This window comes from Nyctibius grandis, chromosome 4, assembly GCF_013368605.1.
Source record: "Nyctibius grandis isolate bNycGra1 chromosome 4, bNycGra1.pri, whole genome shotgun sequence".
NCBI classification, from domain to species: domain Eukaryota; kingdom Metazoa; phylum Chordata; class Aves; order Nyctibiiformes; family Nyctibiidae; genus Nyctibius; species Nyctibius grandis.
The window spans coordinates 89,245,763-89,262,365 of NC_090661.1; the positions used below are offsets into that span (position 1 = coordinate 89,245,763).

At 67.1% G+C, this 16,603-nt stretch overlaps 4 protein-coding genes across 4 annotated transcripts; 2 read left to right on the forward strand and 2 right to left on the reverse strand.

The window, feature by feature from the left end:
• Positions 1–1,808: 1,808 nt before the first annotated feature.
• MARVELD1 (MARVEL domain containing 1) lies at positions 1,809–3,271 on the reverse strand. Its single transcript, XM_068399262.1, has one exon. The coding sequence runs from the start codon at positions 3,210–3,212 to the stop codon at positions 2,685–2,687; it is 528 nt and encodes a 175-aa protein (XP_068255363.1). The 5' UTR covers positions 3,213–3,271; the 3' UTR covers positions 1,809–2,684.
• Positions 3,272–4,055: 784 nt separating this feature from the next.
• On the forward strand, positions 4,056–4,774 carry AVPI1 (arginine vasopressin induced 1). The gene is made up of 2 exons (XM_068398323.1): positions 4,056–4,499; positions 4,593–4,774. The coding sequence occupies exons 1-2, from the start codon at positions 4,216–4,218 to the stop codon at positions 4,648–4,650; spliced, it is 342 nt and encodes a 113-aa protein (XP_068254424.1). The 5' UTR covers positions 4,056–4,215; the 3' UTR covers positions 4,651–4,774.
• Positions 4,775–4,883: 109 nt separating this feature from the next.
• On the reverse strand, positions 4,884–12,410 carry PI4K2A (phosphatidylinositol 4-kinase type 2 alpha). The gene is made up of 9 exons (XM_068398321.1): positions 11,983–12,410; positions 9,158–9,358; positions 8,777–8,908; positions 8,539–8,692; positions 7,861–7,922; positions 7,307–7,406; positions 6,911–7,044; positions 6,566–6,625; positions 4,884–6,429 (listed from the first exon to the last, which is right to left on the reverse strand). Exons 1-9 carry the CDS (start codon positions 12,391–12,393, stop codon positions 6,268–6,270), a joined length of 1,416 nt encoding a protein of 471 aa, XP_068254422.1. The 5' UTR covers positions 12,394–12,410; the 3' UTR covers positions 4,884–6,267.
• A 495-nt stretch (positions 12,411–12,905) lies between these two features.
• MORN4 (MORN repeat containing 4) lies at positions 12,906–16,581 on the forward strand. Its single transcript, XM_068399237.1, has 5 exons — positions 12,906–12,989; positions 14,614–14,711; positions 14,836–14,950; positions 15,036–15,145; positions 15,294–16,581. Exons 2-5 carry the CDS (start codon positions 14,645–14,647, stop codon positions 15,440–15,442), a joined length of 441 nt encoding a protein of 146 aa, XP_068255338.1. The 5' UTR covers positions 12,906–12,989; positions 14,614–14,644; the 3' UTR covers positions 15,443–16,581.
• The last annotated feature ends 22 nt before the right edge of the window (positions 16,582–16,603 follow it).

Below are 16,603 nucleotides of genomic sequence, written 5' to 3' on the forward strand. Positions count from 1 at the left end.
GTGTCTGATGCCAAAAGGGGGGAATCCATCCCATAATACTCCATGCAACCTTGTTAACACTGTGACAGCCCTTGCAGCACAGGGCTCAACGCTGCTGCCGGCTGCCCGCAGCCTCCGCTGAGCAGGGCACACGCCCCAGGGGCAGAGGGCTGGGCGGCCTAGTGACACGCCGGCTGTTGCTAGAGGTCCAAGGCTGATCCCTGTCCCGTGAGTGCAGCCCAGGGCCAGAGCCAGCCCTGGGAGATGCCGGCTACCCCCAGCTTGCCCCCGGCTCCCCAGGGGCCCAGCAGCATGGGACAACTGCCCGGCAGTGCCCTGGCCCCGGCACAGAGAGTCCTTTCAGCTGCAGAGCGATGAAGCCCATAGGAATGCAGCTCCATCCTGTCCCCATCATGTCCCTGCGGCCACCCAGCCCCAGGGACTGGGCCCCCCTCTGCACTGCTGGGCCGCGGGAGGTGCCCGCACCCAGCACCCACACAATCACCAGGCTGTGCCCTGTCTCTGAAGGGGGCAGGGGACAGTCTCTGTCCCCCGGGGCAGGGGTTTAAGCCTCTCTACCAGGACTGGGGAGCCTGCCCACAACCCCAGAGCACACCAGGATGTTGTGACCACGGCCAGAGGCTCCAGGCAGGGATGCCCCAGGGCACAGGGCTACAGAGATGGGTGTGATCTCAGCTCAGACCCTGTCCCCAGCAGATCCCAGCCCCGGCACAAAGCCCTGAACACCCAGTGAGCGCCAACGTTGCTTTATTTGGAAGGTGAATCCATAGGCACCGGAGAGGGGGCTGGAGGGGGACAGAGCCGGTGTGACAGGCAGGGCTGCAGAAAGCCGGGGAGAGGCACTTGTGGTGGCAGAAGCCCCGCTGGGCATCTCAGGCAGCCTGGGCCAGGGGCTGCACCGGAGCAGTCAGGGACAGGCAGTGTCGGGGACCAGCCCTGACACAGGGTAGGGACAGCATGTCCTGCCCAGGGAAGGGGTAGGTGGCCCAGGGGCTGGCAGGGCCCCTGAGCACAAGGGGGGATCAGCTGGGATAGCAGCTCATGATGGAAGCAGTGACCCAGCGCCAACCCCGGACCCCTGCAAGCCCCAGGGGGATAACGGCTGCTGCTCTCCACCCCAAAAAAGGCACCAGGGAACCCCAGGCAACAGCCAGAGCCCGAGGCCAGCTGCTGGGGACACCCATCCCACCGATCCGAGCCCACACAGAGACAGACAAACTGTCCCTTGCACCAGGAGCGATGGAGAGAACCTGCCTCCAGGCAGGGTGAGGAGGGCTTGCGGCAGGGCAGCCCCGGCGTGGTGCTCCTCCAGAAATTCCCAGTCTCTGGCTGCCTGTTGCTCCAGTCGGCCCTACACGGCCTCCTCAGGGCTTGGCACCCGACGGGCTGTGGAGGCTGATCCAGCGCTGGGCTGGCCCCGCTGCCGGCATCCTCTTCTGTTTCCCAAGACAGGCTGTGACCCCGCAATGCCTGGCCCCAGCCCCCCCGCGGCCACGCTGCCAGCAGCAGCCCAGCACCGCCATGCTGCCGTGCTGTGCTCACCCATCCCCTCTGCCTCGCCACGGTCTGCGGGCAGCGCAGGGCCCCGAGATGGAGCTGGAGGGTCCCGAGATGAGAGTTTTCTGGGATGATAAACCAAGCGCTGCAGAGCCAGGCAGTGCTGCGGGCCAGTCTCCAGCGCCGCCAGCGAGGCTGTGCCTGTCCTTGTTGGAGCAGCCGGGCCCCGGGGCAGGCTCGGTGGCTCTGGGTGGCTCGGAGCCACAAACCTCGCTGCAGGAGGGCAGAGGGAGAGAAAGACCCAGTGTCCCGCTCCCTTCAACCCCAGGGGCACCTGGCCCCATCCTGGGGCAGCGCGAACCCCCAAGGCTGGAGGAATTTACCAGGCTATGGTCCCGCTCACCCTTCCCCTCGCCTCGCAGCGATGGAGGCCTTGCTGCTCTGCACGGCCTCAGCCCCCAAACAGGGCAGTGCGGCTGGGGGGCCGGGGTGATGAGGGGTCAGGCTGTGCGGGACCTGGGTGTCTCCACACCCCCAGAGCACAGGGTAGGGAGGGGCTGAGCCCCAAGGGGCTCCGGCAAGACGGCAGACACGTTCAGGCCAGACAGAAGGAGGGGCCCGGGCTGGGGAAGTCGAGATCAGAGCCTCCATTAGCAAATCACGGAGGCGCTGTGCAGTTGGGAATGGCAGGAGGGGTCAGGATTAGGGGGGGCTGCCAGTGGGTCGGGGGGGCTACGCCCACCCATCCCCACTAGGCACCACTGCCCCCTGCTCAGCTCCCCCAGGCCAGTCCCCCTCCGCCCCCGGGACAGGTCGGCACCCACCTGAGCACGCAGCATCCACAAAGCTGGGGGCAGGGGAGTTGGGCAGGGGCCCCGGGGGGCTCCCAGAAATTGGGGTCCCTTTTAGGAGCTCTCCCACTTGGGTCCTTCCACTTACAATAGCCTACGTCTGTCCGGGGGTGGGAGAGGGGCCTGTGCAGCGGCTGAGTGTCCACGTTGTCTCGGCAGGATGCAGGGGAAGCCGTGCTCGGTGAAGGCCTCTGCCCGTCCGTCTGCGCAGGAGTCTCTGGAGGAAGCGCGGTGCAGTCAGCCGGGAGGGGATGGGGCAGCAGGGTCACTTCGTCCCAAAGAGGGGCTGCGCTCCGTCGACGGGTGAGGAGAAGTGGAGCCGAGCGCCACGGGGTCTCAGACGATGTCTCGCTGGTCCCGGCAGCGCCGTGACAGGCAGTAGAGCCCAGAGAAGAGGTACAGGCAGGCGACGATGCCCCCGCAGACGGAGGCGCTCAGGTAGGCGCCGTAGAGGCAGTGCTGGCTGTAGCCCGGCAGGTTGCAATAGCTTTTCCGCCCGGCCTTGTAGCCCATGATGCCGGTGGCGGCCGCGTAGAGCCCCACGCCCAGCGCCAGGTCGTGCACCAGGTTGGTGAGGAGCCAGCGGGAGCCCAGCCAGGGCACCAGCGCCCAGCGCCCCAGCAGGCTCAGCCCGAAGAGGGCCAGGGTGAGGAGCCAGACCAGGACGGCGGCAAAGAGGGCGAAGTGGGCCGCCCCCTCGTACTTGTGAGCCGCCACCGTCACCCAGAAGGCAGCGCCCAGCGCCAGCTGCCCCAGGCGCAGCAGGCCCAGCGGGCTCCGCAGGTAGGCGCGGTGGAGGCTGAGGGAGCCGCGGGCCGGCGGCCCCGGGGGCGGCGGCACTGCCGGGGGAGCTGTGCGGGCCATGGCGGGGCCCTGCCTGCTCCGGCGCGGCTCGGGCGGGACTCAGGGCCCCGGCAGCGACTTCCTCCCCCGGCCGCTGCCAAACATCTGGCGCCTAACGGTCCGCCCCGAGCGGGGCCTCTCTCCTCCCCGCCCCGCCTCCGCGCCCCGCCGCGCCTCCCGCCGGCCCACCGGACACCCGCGCCCCGCCGGGCTGCGGCCGTCGCGCCCCTCCCGTCCTGCCGCCGCGGGGGCGGCCGCGCCGCGGGGCACGGGAGACGGCGGGAGACGGCGGCGGGGCGGCCGGTGCCGACGGCGGGGTCGGGGGGAGCGCACCGAGCACCGCGCGCGGCGGCGGGCGGGGTGCGCGCGCCGGGGCTCCCCTGTACGTCACCCGGGATTCCCTCTCGGTGTGACGCGCGCCGCGGCTCCGACCCGGGGCGGGGCTACCCCCCCCCCCCCGCCTATTGACGCCACTTGCGCCACGTGGCCCCCGTCCGAGAGGCGGTGCGGCCGCGCCCCTCGGCGCCGATTGGTCCTGGCAGCAGGAGGCGGGCGCGGATTGGCGGCGTGGCGCGGGGCGGGGCGGCGCGGGGCGGGTGAATGAACAGGGCGCGGGGCAGCGGCGGGACCCCGGTGCGGCGGCGCGCAGCGGCCCCCTGGCGGACCCGCGCTGGCCGCCACCGCCGCCAGGTCTGTGCGAGGGTCCGGGGGGCGGCGGCGGAGGGAAAGTGGGTCACGGCGGGGCGCAGCGCCCCGGGGCACCGGCGGGGCGGGACCGGACCTGCGTGCGCCGGCCCGAGCCGGGCGCCTCCCGCGCTCCCGGGCGGCCCCGCCCGCGCGGCTGGCCTCCCGCCCGGCGCCCCGGCCCGCCCTCTCCCTGCGGCCGCGGCGCGTCCTTTCCCCCGCCGCCCGTCCTTCCTCACCGGGTATCCGCGCCGGGCCCCGAGGGAGGCGGGCCGGACCGGGCCGGGCAGGGGGAGCGGAACCTGACGCCGTCTCTCCGGTGCCCGCAGCGGCCGGGGCCATGGGCACGCCGGCCTCGGTGGTGAGCGACCCTCCGGGGCGGGCGGCGCCCGCAGCCCGCGGCCGCAAGCGGGCCTCGGCCAACATCTTCCAGGGCGTGGGGCTACCGGAGCTGCGGAGCCTGTTCCGGAGCGGCGGGGCCGAGCAGCCCGAGGAGCGCGCCCGCCTCGTCTGGCGGTACGCGGGCCAGCGGCGCATGGCGCGGGCCCTGCGGCGGCTCTGGCGGCGGCGGCCGGCCCAACCCGGCGCCGGGATGGCGGCGCTGCGGCGCTTCGGGCGCATGCGGTAGGTGCGGGCCGGGGCGGCGGGGGGAGCCGGGGAGACTGACGGGGGAAGCGCGGGCGAGCCGCCCTGCTTACACACGCCTCTTCCCCGCAGGATCACGGAGGAGCCAGAGGGCGGCCGCGGGGCCGAGGCACCCTCAGGATCCACGTAGCAGCGCTGAGCAGCCGGGCCGTGGAGGAGCGTGGCTGCTGGACGGCGGGTGCCGGGACAGCCGGGCTCTGCGAGGACACTACGTGTACGGGCAGGGTGCAATGGTCAATAAAAGGTGGACAGTGGTGGCTGCGTGAAGCTCTGGCTGTGCCCTGCCAACCCCGGGCCTTCCCCCAGGGCGGCAGGAGCTCAGTCCAGGCTCTGGGGTGCTGTGGAGACACGGAGACGGCCGGCTGAAGGGCAGCTCTGTTATTCAGACAGTTGCATGGTTTAAATACATTACATACATTTCTACAGTGCATTAGAACAATATGGTTTGGGTCAGTCAGAGATGCAGCTGGGCCTGGCCGGGGAGCTGGGGCCTCACTGCTGCCTGCCCTGTGCTTGCACAGCCAGGGCTGAGCCCCCTCCCCCTGCAGGAGACAAGGGAGCTGCTCTCCCAAAGACTGGCTGACAGGACAGCAGGACCCACCACCGGCTTCCCCGAGCAGCAGGAGAAGCCGCAGCTCAAGGCAAGCGGATGCAGGCAGCGGCCCCGGTACCGTTTTATACAACACAAGCTCAGCAGCTTCTGGGGAAGAGAGGGGCTCGCTGCCTCACCCACCCACCACAGCAGGCCTGTGAGACTGTCAGCACTGGGGCAGCCAGGAGCCCATGCTGGCCCCTCCCTGCTCCCATCACACCTCCCACCCATGCAGCAGAAGAGCCCCTCCAGCCCTTCCCCTCCCCCTTGAGGGGGCCCTAGGCACAGACAAGGCTGGCACCATGCTGGCTGCACAGCAGCCAGGGAGCTTGCTGGGAGCAGGGGCAAAAGGCAAGCGAGAACAGCCACAGAGACGCAGCAGGAGGGGTGGATGGGAGCAGTAGAGGGGGAGAGGGTGTTCCTACCCACCCTCGGCCCTCTCCAGCTAGGGGGTCCTCCCAGAGCCTCCTGCTCTTCACAAGGACAAGCCAGCACCTCTTTCCCCTTAGTGTCTAACTGCACCCAAGTAAGCCCCGTGAGTTGTCCCTCATATGTCCCCTCCTCGAGCCCCCAGCCAGAGAACAGCCGTTCATTGCGGTCCCTGCTGCACCAGCAGGCAGCAGGAACTCCCCCTGAGGAAAGCAGCGTGCACAGGGTTGGGGCAGAGGAGGGGCAGTGGAGGAGTACAGCACACCCTTGGGGAAAGGGAGGGGGTATTACCCACTACAGGCCTTCCCCCATCTGGCAGCTGGCACAGTGGGGAAGAAGAGGGCCAGTGGCTGGTGTAAAGGGCTGGACGGATCCTGGCCTGGGCAGCCTGCTCATCCCAGCCCCAAGCAGGGGTGCTCTGAACCACATGCAGACCGAGGAAGGGAGGCAGGGGCAGGGTCCCAGCCATGCCACGGCTCCCGGCAGATTCCCACACCTCCCCCTGGGCTCTGCCCCAGGCAGGGCACCGAGCTCCAATGGAGCTGGGGAGGGACCGTGCCTGACCTGCATGGCCCCTCCAGTTCAGCTGCAGGTTCCTCCAGCCGAACCTTCTCGCTCTACCCAGAAGGTCAAGTCCCAGCCACAGGAGCCGGCAGTGTCCCAGCTCGTCTCACAGTGCTAGTCCGAGGCAGCCGAGCCCTGCCCGCAGCTCCCACGCTCCCACAGCTACCACCATGAGAAGAAAGGCTTCCGGCTCTGGAAGCTCTGCGTGTAGGACTCGCTGGCGGTACGCTGGTGGGAACGCGCTGTTTCCACAATCACAGGCGGCATCTGAACCAGGTGCAAGGGGCTCTTCCCATCTTTCAGCGCCTGAGTCAGGTTCAGGATCTGTATGGCACAACAGAGCAATGCCTGAGCTGCCCCGCGGGGGCAACAGAGAGCATCCACCCCAGCACCCTTCCTGCCACACAGGCAGGCCGAGGCTCCGCGCGTCACCCCTCTGCCTTCCCTACACACAGCTTACCTGGCCTCTCATGACAGCAATCTGCTTGTGAAACTGTCCCCTGTCAAAGCCAGGGTCTTTCTGCAAGAGAGCGAGCAGAGAACACAGTGAGATCCACCTGCTGCCCCATGCCATGCAAGAGATGCATATTCCCCAAGCAAGCCTCTCTGCTCCTGTCCCACGGTTTTCCTGCTTCTCCCCACACTGAATCTTCAGCTCCTGGCAGAGGGATAACCCTGCTATGCCTCAGCCCAGAAACACTGTCAGGAGCTTGGCTATCTTTCTGTCCCCTGCAACCTTGACAGGGAGCTCCCCAACACCATCCCTGCCTTCCTTCCATCCTCACCCACCCCCCTAGCTCTTCACCTTGAAGAGCTCGTACAGATCTTCCTCCAGGTCCTTGACAAAGTTGGGGTCCGAGATCTTGGGAAGAATCAGGTCCTTGATCTCCTGTGAAAAGGGGATTTTGGCCTGGGGCAGCCATGCCCAGTAGAATGGATCTGTAGGAGGAAGCAGGAGACACAAGAGCTGAGGAAGGCAAAGGACAGTGCCACATGCCCCTGGGTGCCAAATCACCTGTGTCTGGGACACAAGGTCCAGCACCCGCTTCCTACAGCCTCTGCTGAGGCAGAGCTGCCCACGAACCCTGAAGGTTTGCAGAGGGACAGCCCTAGCCCTCTCCTCTCCAGCCCTGGAGGAAGATGCCCAAGCACAGAACTGTATGGCTCGCCAGGGTGCCCTGGCACAGCCTGAGGTACTCACACGCTCTCCAGGAGTCCGGGTGTTTCAAGGGAAAGGCCAAACCGTTGTCTATAGCAGCCAGCTTGATGATGGGCTCCTTCACCACCACCCAGTCGCTGTCCTGGAAAGAAGCCAAGCATGTCACAAGGAGGCCCCGCCCCCAGCAGGAACAGTCTGTCTCCCACTCCCTGCAGCCCCATTGCCAGGGTCTTTGCCCTGGCTGCCACAGAGGCACAGCATCCTCTCGCCCATAGCATGGCCCCTTGCCCACAGGGAAACACTGTCTGCTTTGGGTGGGAGAGGGACAAAGCTGCTCGCCCCGCCAGGCCTCATCCCAAGGATGCACAGGTCCAGCAACACCAGTTTCCTCTACAAAGCCCAGCTGCATCTTCACAGAGTCCCACTAGGCCACGAACCACCAATGCAGAGGGCAACGAAAGACCGAGGAGACAAGATCAGGCCTCCACATGCTCGGAAACCCAAGCCAGCTGGGAAATCCCAGGCCTGCCTGCCAGGCGGGCAGCTTGCAGGAGCAGAGGCCCCCCCAGAGCCCCTGCCCAGGAAGAGCCGCTCACCCGCACGCCCGCGCTGTCCAGGGGACAGTCGTACTTGATGAGCCAGTTGTCATTGCCCCGATCTGCAGGGAGATAAAACCAGCTGTGTCAGTGCCAGGGCCTGCCTGCACCATGCCAGGCTGAAGATTACTCCTCCTCCTCTGACCCAGAAATGAGACAGACCAGTTTTGGGCCCAAACTCTACCCCAGAGTCCTCAAGCTTGCTGCAGGCCTGGGAAGCCACATCAACCCCACACAATCAGTCCAGGAGACTGGAGAGGTCCACATATCCCCAGCCCGCAAGAGAAACGTCAGCCTGCAAGCCCTGTAGTGCCACCCCGACCCCTTCCAGCCTGGCAGGAACTCAGAAGCCCAGCATGAGATGGGATATAGGGGCTCAGCAAGGTGCTGGATCCCCACATGTCCCTGGATCCTTGCAGTGGGCAAATTTCACCCCAGCACCGTGGTGGATCCACATCTCCCAGAACGCAGGCCAGCAGCCAGAGTATGGCCACGGTGGGGGGCAGCCACAGCAGCCGCACTCTACCCAAAGGCAGCTGCCACCTGGCAGCAACCAAGTGATGTTGAGAGGAGTTTTGGGTGCCGAAAGAGATGCCAAGCCCCTGCCCTCCTCTCGTTTCTCCAGCTGGCAGGACATGAAGGAATAGGCAGTGTCCCAGGCCAGGCAGCCGACCCTACCTGTGTTCCTGATGATGTAGTCCAGCACCACCAGCCGCTCAAACTGCAGCAGCAGCTGCCGGTTGGTGTTCTCCGGGAGCGGCTCAGCTTCAAACCGCCGCAGCCAGTAGTCAGCATCCTTGTAGCCTTCCACAAAAAGCTGGAAGGAGCCCACCTGAAGCAAGGAGAGGCCACGTTACAGGAGGCCACAGAGGATGAAGAAGCGGCGACAGGCAGGCGCGGAGGCTGGCAGCCCTACCTTGGGTGGCAGACCAATGCGGTTGAAGCGCTGGCCGACTTTCGGCACCTTCTCCAGGGCCAGCCTCTTTCCTCGGGACTTCACTCTGTCGATGGCACTGTAGTTAAAGGTCTCACTGGCCAGATACACCACCTGGAGGGACAGGAGCGCAGATGTCAGCAGGGCCACCTGGCAATTCTCTCAGGACTGGCTGATAAAACCAAGACACAGCATTTCCCACGGCTCTGCCCAGCACGAGGATCCCCACAGCTTGAGCAGGAGCAGTCCCAGTCCAGAGCTCTCAACACAACACCTCCAAGGCCAGCAGTGCCACAAGACGAGGTGCAAACAAAGCTGTGCAGAAGCACACGAAAGCCTCCCCAGGACAAGCTGTCCCCTCACCTTCGTGCGGGGAACAATATTGAGTTCCAGTTTCTGGTCCACCAGGCTGGCGCCCGCCTCCGAGAGGTAACCCTGGTTGAGGACGAGGCAGTCTCTCCCAAAGCAGCATGGGCAGCACAACTTCTGCAGCCACTTGGTCCACTTGGGGTTCAGCTGCCCGTACGGCTCCTCATTCTTGGGCTTGAAGACGCCAATGATTTTCTGTGAGTGGGAGAGAGGAGGGCTGACTCAAGGCAGTTGGCAGAGTCGGGACACTCCCCCTCAAGCCACCTTGCAGTGGGGACACTCAGGAACGGTCCCAGAACAGCCCCTCACCGGGGCAATAACCAGCCCCTGGAACCAAGCAGACCCCACAGCTCCTGGGATGGACCCTTCCCCAGCCAGTGCCCCATCCCACAAGAGCAGGGTGCTGCCCAAAGACCTTCATACCCAGCTCACGCACCTGGAAATGACCCTCCTTGTCCCAAAAGACACCAGTGATGACGCTGTCCCCTGGTAAACATCCCAGTCCTACCCCAGCGACCTTTGGATGGCTGGGGACAGCTACTGCTCACCGCTGCTCATTACGTCACGCAGGAGAGGGAGTGGGATAGCAATCCCTGCCCTGGCTCCCTGATCCCAAACTGACCAGAGGAAATAGGACCAGAACAGCTGAGCAGCTGCAAGAGCCCCAGGCTCTGTGCCTGGGGGGCCCAGCTAGAGACAGCAGAGGGGCTGGCTCCCTGGGTACACTGTGGGCAAGAGGGCACAGGCAGCTCCAAACTGGCCATCAGCTGGTATCAGCAGCACCTCCAGCCCCTCAACCCAGCCTTGCACACATTGATGCAACAGCAGGGACAGCAGCACAGGTACCACACTGCTGCGGAGAGCATGGAAGTCTTGTGCTAGGCAGTGCACCATCACCAAGCCAGCGTTGCCAAGCCACAGAGCTGAGGCAAGGGGCAGGAGCAAGGCCACCTGCCCCTGTGCGCCAGGCATCCCCAAGGGGCTGCGCAGAGGCTCTGGGCTGGCAGTCCCTGTTCTGAGGTGACTCAGCAGCACATGCGACCAGCCCTCCTCCCCACAGCTGGTGCCGGCCCCAGCCTGAGTGGGTGCCAGTTCCCCACGCCGAGCTCCTGCCACAATGTGGAAGTGGGACATGAGTCCCAGCACGTCAGTGGGGGACTCCAGTTCAATCCCAGTCTGCCAGGGGCCAGAAGCCAGCCCGGGACAGGCAGGAGCAAAGTTCTGTCCCCCCAGGAAGAGGGAGAGGAAGGGTTTGAGGGAACAGGGCCACTTCAGCCATCCCCAGATCACACGGAGGAACCACTTCCCCAGAGCAGGCAGGAAGGCAATCCCCTCATCAGCCTCATGTGAAGGCACACGGCTGCCAACACATCCTTGGATATGAGCCTGCAAGAGGCTTGTCAGGAGAGCTGGCAGCACAGAGCCCTGGGCTCCATGGAGCCAGTCCAGTACAGCAAGGCCCAGCCAGGCAGGGACAGTGCGGAAGCGGAAGCCAGAGGCCTGGCAGCACAGTGTCCCCTTCCAGACAGACCCGTGCTGGGAGCAGCACTGGCAGGGAAAATAGGTCTGCCTGGCACCAGCAGCAAGGCAGAGGGAGCCAGGGAGCCCAGAGGCGCAGCTGGCAATTGGGGTAACCACAGCCACCGGGGCTGGGGAAGCATATCCCGGCTGGGACAGCTCAGGCCCTGGCAGCCCAGGGGGAAGCAGACACAAGAGAAAAGTCTTTCCCCCGATGCCTTTACCCCTGTCCACAACAGCAGTGCACTGCACTCTCTCCCATGCCAGCAGCGGGGAGATTTTGGTGACCCCGGGCAGCAGCCACAGAAACCAGACACACAGTACATTGGCTGACAGCAGGGCGGTCCGGGGGACCTGCCAGGTGACATGGCCAGGAGTACACAGACTTTGGCTCCTCCCACGCACCCTCCACCAGCCCTTGCCAAGCTCAGGTCTCCTACAGACAGGCAGCCTCTGGCAGCTCATCCAGCCACCCACCCCAGCGACACCATGCCTCATATTGGGCAACCGGAAGGAGCAGGAGGGCGGCAGGAAGAAGTGTATATTGCCCCACAGCCCACAGCTCAGCTGGGACCTGCCTGCCACAGCTCTCAGGAGCCAGACTCCACCAGGGGCAGGAAAACTAGGACACACCAGAGACCGGTGAGCCCAGTTCTGCTTCCCAGGAAGCATCCTGGCACACACGCGGCGAGGGAGTCACGGGAAGCAGCAACAGCTCAAGTAATTGGGCTGGGCGCTGCAGGTCACAAGACAAGCCGCCTTGTGCTCACGCACATCCAGTCGGTGGCATGGAGACAGCTGCCACACAGCTGACCAGATCTATAGGGGACCAGCTATATGTAGAGGACTTTGCCTCAATTATATCAACCGCGCCAGCCACAGAGAGACATCTCACACCAGTCTCAGAGACCAAAAAACAGTTCAGCTCTCAGAGCTGCAGCCCTCGGGCTGGAGTCACTGTGGTCAGATGCTGACCGTGGTCAGGAGACGCTGATGCACAGGCCTAGGAGAGAGGGTGACCCTTCCTCCTTGGGCACGAGAGCCACAGAAGAGGCTGAAGCAGCACTCGGACACAGCTGCCCCCCCCGCCCTCGCTGCTGGTCCCACTGCACTTCTCCCCGGGGAAGCCCACGGCAGCTCCAGCCACTACCACCAGCCCCCCAGGGCCGGTTATCCCCGGGCCAGTATCACCAGTCCCCCCGGGAGCGCCCTCCTCCCGGCCAGCACCGCTCAGCCCGCAGGCCTCGGGGGCCACGGGCAGCGACCGGCGACCCCGGGGCTGGTACAGGGGGCCGGCTCACCCCCTGCGGGTCCTTGACGAAGTAGCTGCCGCTGGAGCCCTGCGAGATGCGCTCGGGGAAGATGCCGCGCTCGCTGGCCAGCTCGGCCCGCCGCACCACCTCGGCGAACTCGGGGTCCTCGGGGAAGTCGTTACGCTCCCGCTGCGCCGCCGCCGCTGCCGCCGCCTGGGCCTGGGCCGCTGCCTGGGCCGCCGCCTGGGCCTGGGCCTGGGCCGCCGCCGGGCCCCGCGCCCCTCGCTCCAGCAGCGGCTGCCGCTCGCGGTCGCGGCCGCCGGGGGAGCCAGGAGGGGAGGGCGGCGGCGGTGGGGGCGGGGGGGCGGCAGGCAGGGGAGCGCGCACGGCGCCCCCCGGCAGCCCGTAGTCGGGACCCTGCGCCCGCTCCGGAGACACCAGCGGGCTCGTCTCGTCCATCGCGCCCGCCCGCTCCCGGCCCGGCCGCACCGCCCGCGCCCGCCGCTTCCGGCCGCGTCACCGCGCCGCCACGCCCCATTGGCTGCTCCGCCCACGCTCCGCCCACGCCCCACCCGGGCGTTGCCGTGGGAACCGCGCCCTCCGCGGGGGCGGCTGCTGCCCTGGTGCGGGACCAAGCGGGCCCGGAGGCTCCCACGCCCCGCACCGCTTGCCCGTGGGGGGGCCACACGCCCCCACCGTGTGGACTGGAGCCAGTGCCCCACACAGAGATGGCCGCTCGGGAGTGGCAGCCGCCCCCTCTGCCCTTCGCAAAGATGGCGGCAGAGCCGGGACACCGCCCCTCTGTCGACACGCCGGGGAGGAGATCGCCTTGCCCCACACAAAGATGGCGGCTGGCGAGGGCGAGCTGTGAAGCTGGCCAATGAGCAGCCGCGTTGCTAGAGGTTGCTATGGAGGCAGCCAGTGACGGGCGGGGATGGACGCTGGCGGCGTGGCACCGCCCGGCGGGGCGGGGGGCTGGCAGGGGGGGTGGCCGTGCCACCGCCCCTCGGCGGGACCCCCGTGGGGAGCGGTGCGGGCGGCGAGCGGGGAGCCAGGTGAGCGCGGGCCGCGGGTGCCTGCGCCGCCCGGCCCGCCCGCACCGCCCCGGGCAGGCACCGGGCCTGCCGGCATCGCCGCGGGTGCCCCGGTGGGGCGTGCGTGTACCGCGCGTGGGTGCATGGACCCGGTGGGGCGTGTGTGCATCAGCCGTGGGTGCATGGACGTGGGTGCATGGACGTGGTGGGGCGTGTGTGCATCAGCCGTGGGTGTGTGGACCCGGTGGGGCGTGGATGCACCAGCCGTGGGTGCAGTCACCACCTCTGGGCACGCTGCCCAGGCGGGCTGTGCGTGTGTCCCCCGTGGGTGCGTGGCACGGGCAGAGTGCGGGCTCGGAGTCGAGGTGTGCGTGGCGTCGCCCCTGCTTGCTGTGACGCTGGGCGTGCGGGGCCCCGGCGTGTGTGGGTGCCCGTCGGGGGCATCCAGCTGCTGGACAGGCTGGGCTGCTCACCGGGCAAACACTGCCCGTCCCCCGCATGAAGTGGCAGGTCCAGGTACAGGCCGTGCTGGCGGCCAGAGCCCTCCCCTGCAGCAGGCACTAAGGGCCCCGCCGCAGCACCCTCTCCTCCTTCTGGGACCCCCGAATGCGTCCCCAGAGGTGCGGGGCCGGCTGCAGGCTGGGGAGCTGGCACTGAGCTCCCGGTGGCTGCCATCAGCAGAGAGCACTGTTCAGTCACTGCTCGGCTTGGCTGGGTGCCATTTCTCCTCTGGACACAAAGCAAGTTCCCTGCGGTGCTCCCAGGCGCCCCGTCTGCCCGGTTAGCGCAGCTCTGCACCCGTCTCTCCAGGGATGCGCAGCCTGGTGCGAGCAGGGATACCCCCTTTGGAAGCGGGGAGCCCCTTCCCATCACAGGCACCGCCTGAGCCGCACCGGGAACCACCAGAGAGGCAGCGCCCAGCCCACCTGCGGGGCTGTCTCCATGCTGGTGCCTTCCCTGGGTGCTGGGGAGAGCTGTGTTGCACGGCAGCGGCTCTGGCGGTGTGCGGGGCTCAAGGGGCTGCTGGCTGTCAGCAGGCAGGTTTACAAACCCTGGGTAGCCAGGGTAGCCTCCACTGTCGCTCTTAGGGGGAGCGGCTACTCCATTCCCAGGGGATAAGCCAGGTCAGCCTGTCCTCCACACTGGAGCTGGAAACCCCACAAGCACTCTGCTCCCTGCCTTGAAGAGCCAGCACTGAGCACAACCCAGCAAGCATCTCCTCTCCAAATGCCTGTTTCCTCCTCGGGCTGCCCCAGCAGAGCCGGGGACAGCCCCTGGCCTGAGCCCGCCACAGTGCAGGACCCCTCAGGTCCAGCGGGGAGGCCATGCCGGAGGCAGCCAGCTCCCGCCGTGCTCCTCTTCTGCTGCTCGCTCACGTTTCACGGGGCTGTGACCCTGTGGGTTCACATCGCCCCGAGCCCTGCAGCGGGGCGGGCAGCAACCCGAACCTGTTGGCTGGGGTTTCAGAGACAGGGCAGGGCAACCGAGCTCCTGGGGTCACCTCCTCATCTGCGGTGAGCCCCAGCAGAGCCATCCCCGGGGCAGACTCGTGCCTTTCTGTGAGCCGAGGGGACGTGGGGGTTCTGGGTGAGCAGGGCTGTTCCCCTCCCATCCAGCAGCCACCCTCCACACCTCTCCCTGCCAGCTCTTGCCCTGTGCTGCCGGAGGCTGTCGCCATGACCCTCACCAAAGGCTCCTTCACCTACTCCAACGGGGAGGAGTACCGCGGCGAGTGGAAGGAAGGTGAGATGGGGTGGGAGGGGATGGTGCTGCCCGTGCCGGTGGCCGAGCAAGCCCTGCATCCCTGCCCAGCACCACGCTGGGGCAGTCCGTGCATCCAGCACTGCCCGTTTCTGCCCTTGCCTAGGTCGCAGGCACGGCGTCGGGCAGCTGATGTTTGCTGATGGCACCACTTACGTGGGGCACTTCGAGAACGGGCTCTTCCACGGCTGCGGCGTGCTCACCTTCTCTGATGGCTCCAGGTGAGCGTGGCACCCCTGTGTGCACCCCCCCGGGCACCCCTGCCTGCCGCAGGGAGCTGCTGCTTCAGGAGCTCCTCCTGCGCAGGTACGAGGGGGAGTTTGTGCAGGGCAAGTTCAACGGCGTCGGTGTCTTCACCCGCTGCGACAACATGACCTTTGAGGGCGAGTTCAAGGGTGGGCGTGTGTACGGCTTCGGTGAGTGCACGGTGGCACGGTGCGGGCAGCCACAGCCCTGCACAGATCCAGCTCAGCGTCTCCCGCTCCATCCCTCCAGCCCCGGCCGCAGCCCCAGCCTGTGCTGCGCCCTGCCCCGTCACTCCCGGCCCTTCCCTTCCCTCCCCAGGTCTCCTGACCTTCCCCGATGGCTCCCATGGGGTGCCCCGCAACGAGGGCTTCTTCGAGAACAACAAGCTGCTGCGGCGGGAGAAGTGCCCGGCCATCATCCAGCGGGCCCAGGGCGCCTCCAAGTCTGCCCACAACCTGATGGCGTGACGGTGCCCCGTGCCCCCCTCCCACTGCGGTGGGGAGTCCCCCACCGGGCACTGTCTGTCCCCGCTGTCCCCGGAGCAGGGGTGCAGCACTGCTGGGTGGCACCCCTGCCCTCCGCTCACCAGCCACCCAGCCTTGGTGGGGCTGGGGGTCCACACCAAGCCTCCATGCTGAACCCCTGCCAGAGGTGGGCACTGGGACCCTTGCTCTCCACCCAAGTGCCCCAGGGCAGCCGTGGTGCCTTCTCTCTCTGGCTGTAGCCCTGGCACCTGCTGGAGCAGGCAGGACCCAGCCCCTCTGCCTCCTCGGGAAGGCTGTGGACAACCGGGGCTGGCAGCCTGCTGTGGGGGACAGAGCAGGGGTGTCCAGGCTGGGGCTGCCTGGGTGGCCAGGGTGCCTTGGCCGTGGGCTACTGGCTGGACCACGTGCCCACACAGGGGCAGCTGCTGGCCCACTTCGCCACCCTGGTCCCGAGGCAGGGTGGGTACTCTGGGCACCCCGTGGCCTGCGCCCTCAGCTCTGGGTGACCAGCCATCCCCCCATGTGCCCTGGGCAGGATGACATGGTGCCCCTGAAGGACCCAGCCTGCTCTCGGGGCCAGCTGATAGGCTGTGTCCCCCTCATCCCTGTGCCAGTCCAGCCCACCCACTGCCTTGGGGACATCTGCAGCAGCATCCCCACCAAAGGGAACCGGGGGACGCCCAGTCTGGCCCGTGTCTGCTGCACTCTGGGGGAGGGCAGGAACGATGGCGAGCAGGGAGCAGGGTCAGCCAGAGCCCAGGATGAGGGGCACGAGCAGGGCTGCGTGGGGTGCCGGGGCTGGAGCAGGGGGCTTGGGCAGGGCGGGCGGGGATAGGGACATGGCGAAGAGACAGGCAAGGTGGGCAGGGGGCATACAGCTCCCTGTCTTGCCCTCTGCATGCATCCTTCATCCCTTCCCCTACGTGCTCATCTTTACCCCCAGCGCGGTCTGGCTGGCCGCGGCAAGGGGGTCCCGGCAGCCCTCGCAGCCCGGTGGTGGGCTGCAGGGGCCGTGCCCTCCCTGCCGGTCTCTGCCCGCTCCGGCCCCGTGCCTTGCCGTGACCCTGCCTTGTGCTGCCGCCTGCACGGCCTCAGCTGAGTAAACCATGTTGCCAAACGCCCAGGCTGTGTCCTTTTTGCTGG

What these genes read in the sequence shown, in the direction of transcription:
- MORN4 (XM_068399237.1), top strand. Translation starts at nt 14,645, where the DNA reads ATGACCCTCACCAAAGGCTCCTTCACCTACTCCAACGGGGAGGAGTAC. An exon ending in CCGCGGCGAGTGGAAGGAAG is followed by an intron (nt 14,712 to 14,835) that starts GTGAGATGGGGT and finishes GCCCTTGCCTAG; the next exon opens with GTCGCAGGCACGGCGTCGGG. An exon ending in TGGGCGTGTGTACGGCTTCG is followed by an intron (nt 15,146 to 15,293) that starts GTGAGTGCACGG and finishes TTCCCTCCCCAG; the next exon opens with GTCTCCTGACCTTCCCCGAT.
- PI4K2A (XM_068398321.1), bottom strand. Translation starts at nt 12,393, where the DNA reads ATGGACGAGACGAGCCCGCTGGTGTCTCCGGAGCGGGCGCAGGGTCCC. An exon ending in ATATTGTTCCCCGCACGAAG is followed by an intron (nt 8,909 to 9,157) that starts GTGAGGGGACAG and finishes CTGTCCCTCCAG; the next exon opens with GTGGTGTATCTGGCCAGTGA. An exon ending in ATCTGTACGAGCTCTTCAAG is followed by an intron (nt 6,626 to 6,910) that starts GTGAAGAGCTAG and finishes GCTCTCTTGCAG; the next exon opens with AAAGACCCTGGCTTTGACAG.
- AVPI1 (XM_068398323.1), top strand. Translation starts at nt 4,216, where the DNA reads ATGGGCACGCCGGCCTCGGTGGTGAGCGACCCTCCGGGGCGGGCGGCG. An exon ending in CGGCGCTTCGGGCGCATGCG is followed by an intron (nt 4,500 to 4,592) that starts GTAGGTGCGGGC and finishes TCTTCCCCGCAG; the next exon opens with GATCACGGAGGAGCCAGAGG.
- MARVELD1 (XM_068399262.1), bottom strand. Translation starts at nt 3,212, where the DNA reads ATGGCCCGCACAGCTCCCCCGGCAGTGCCGCCGCCCCCGGGGCCGCCG.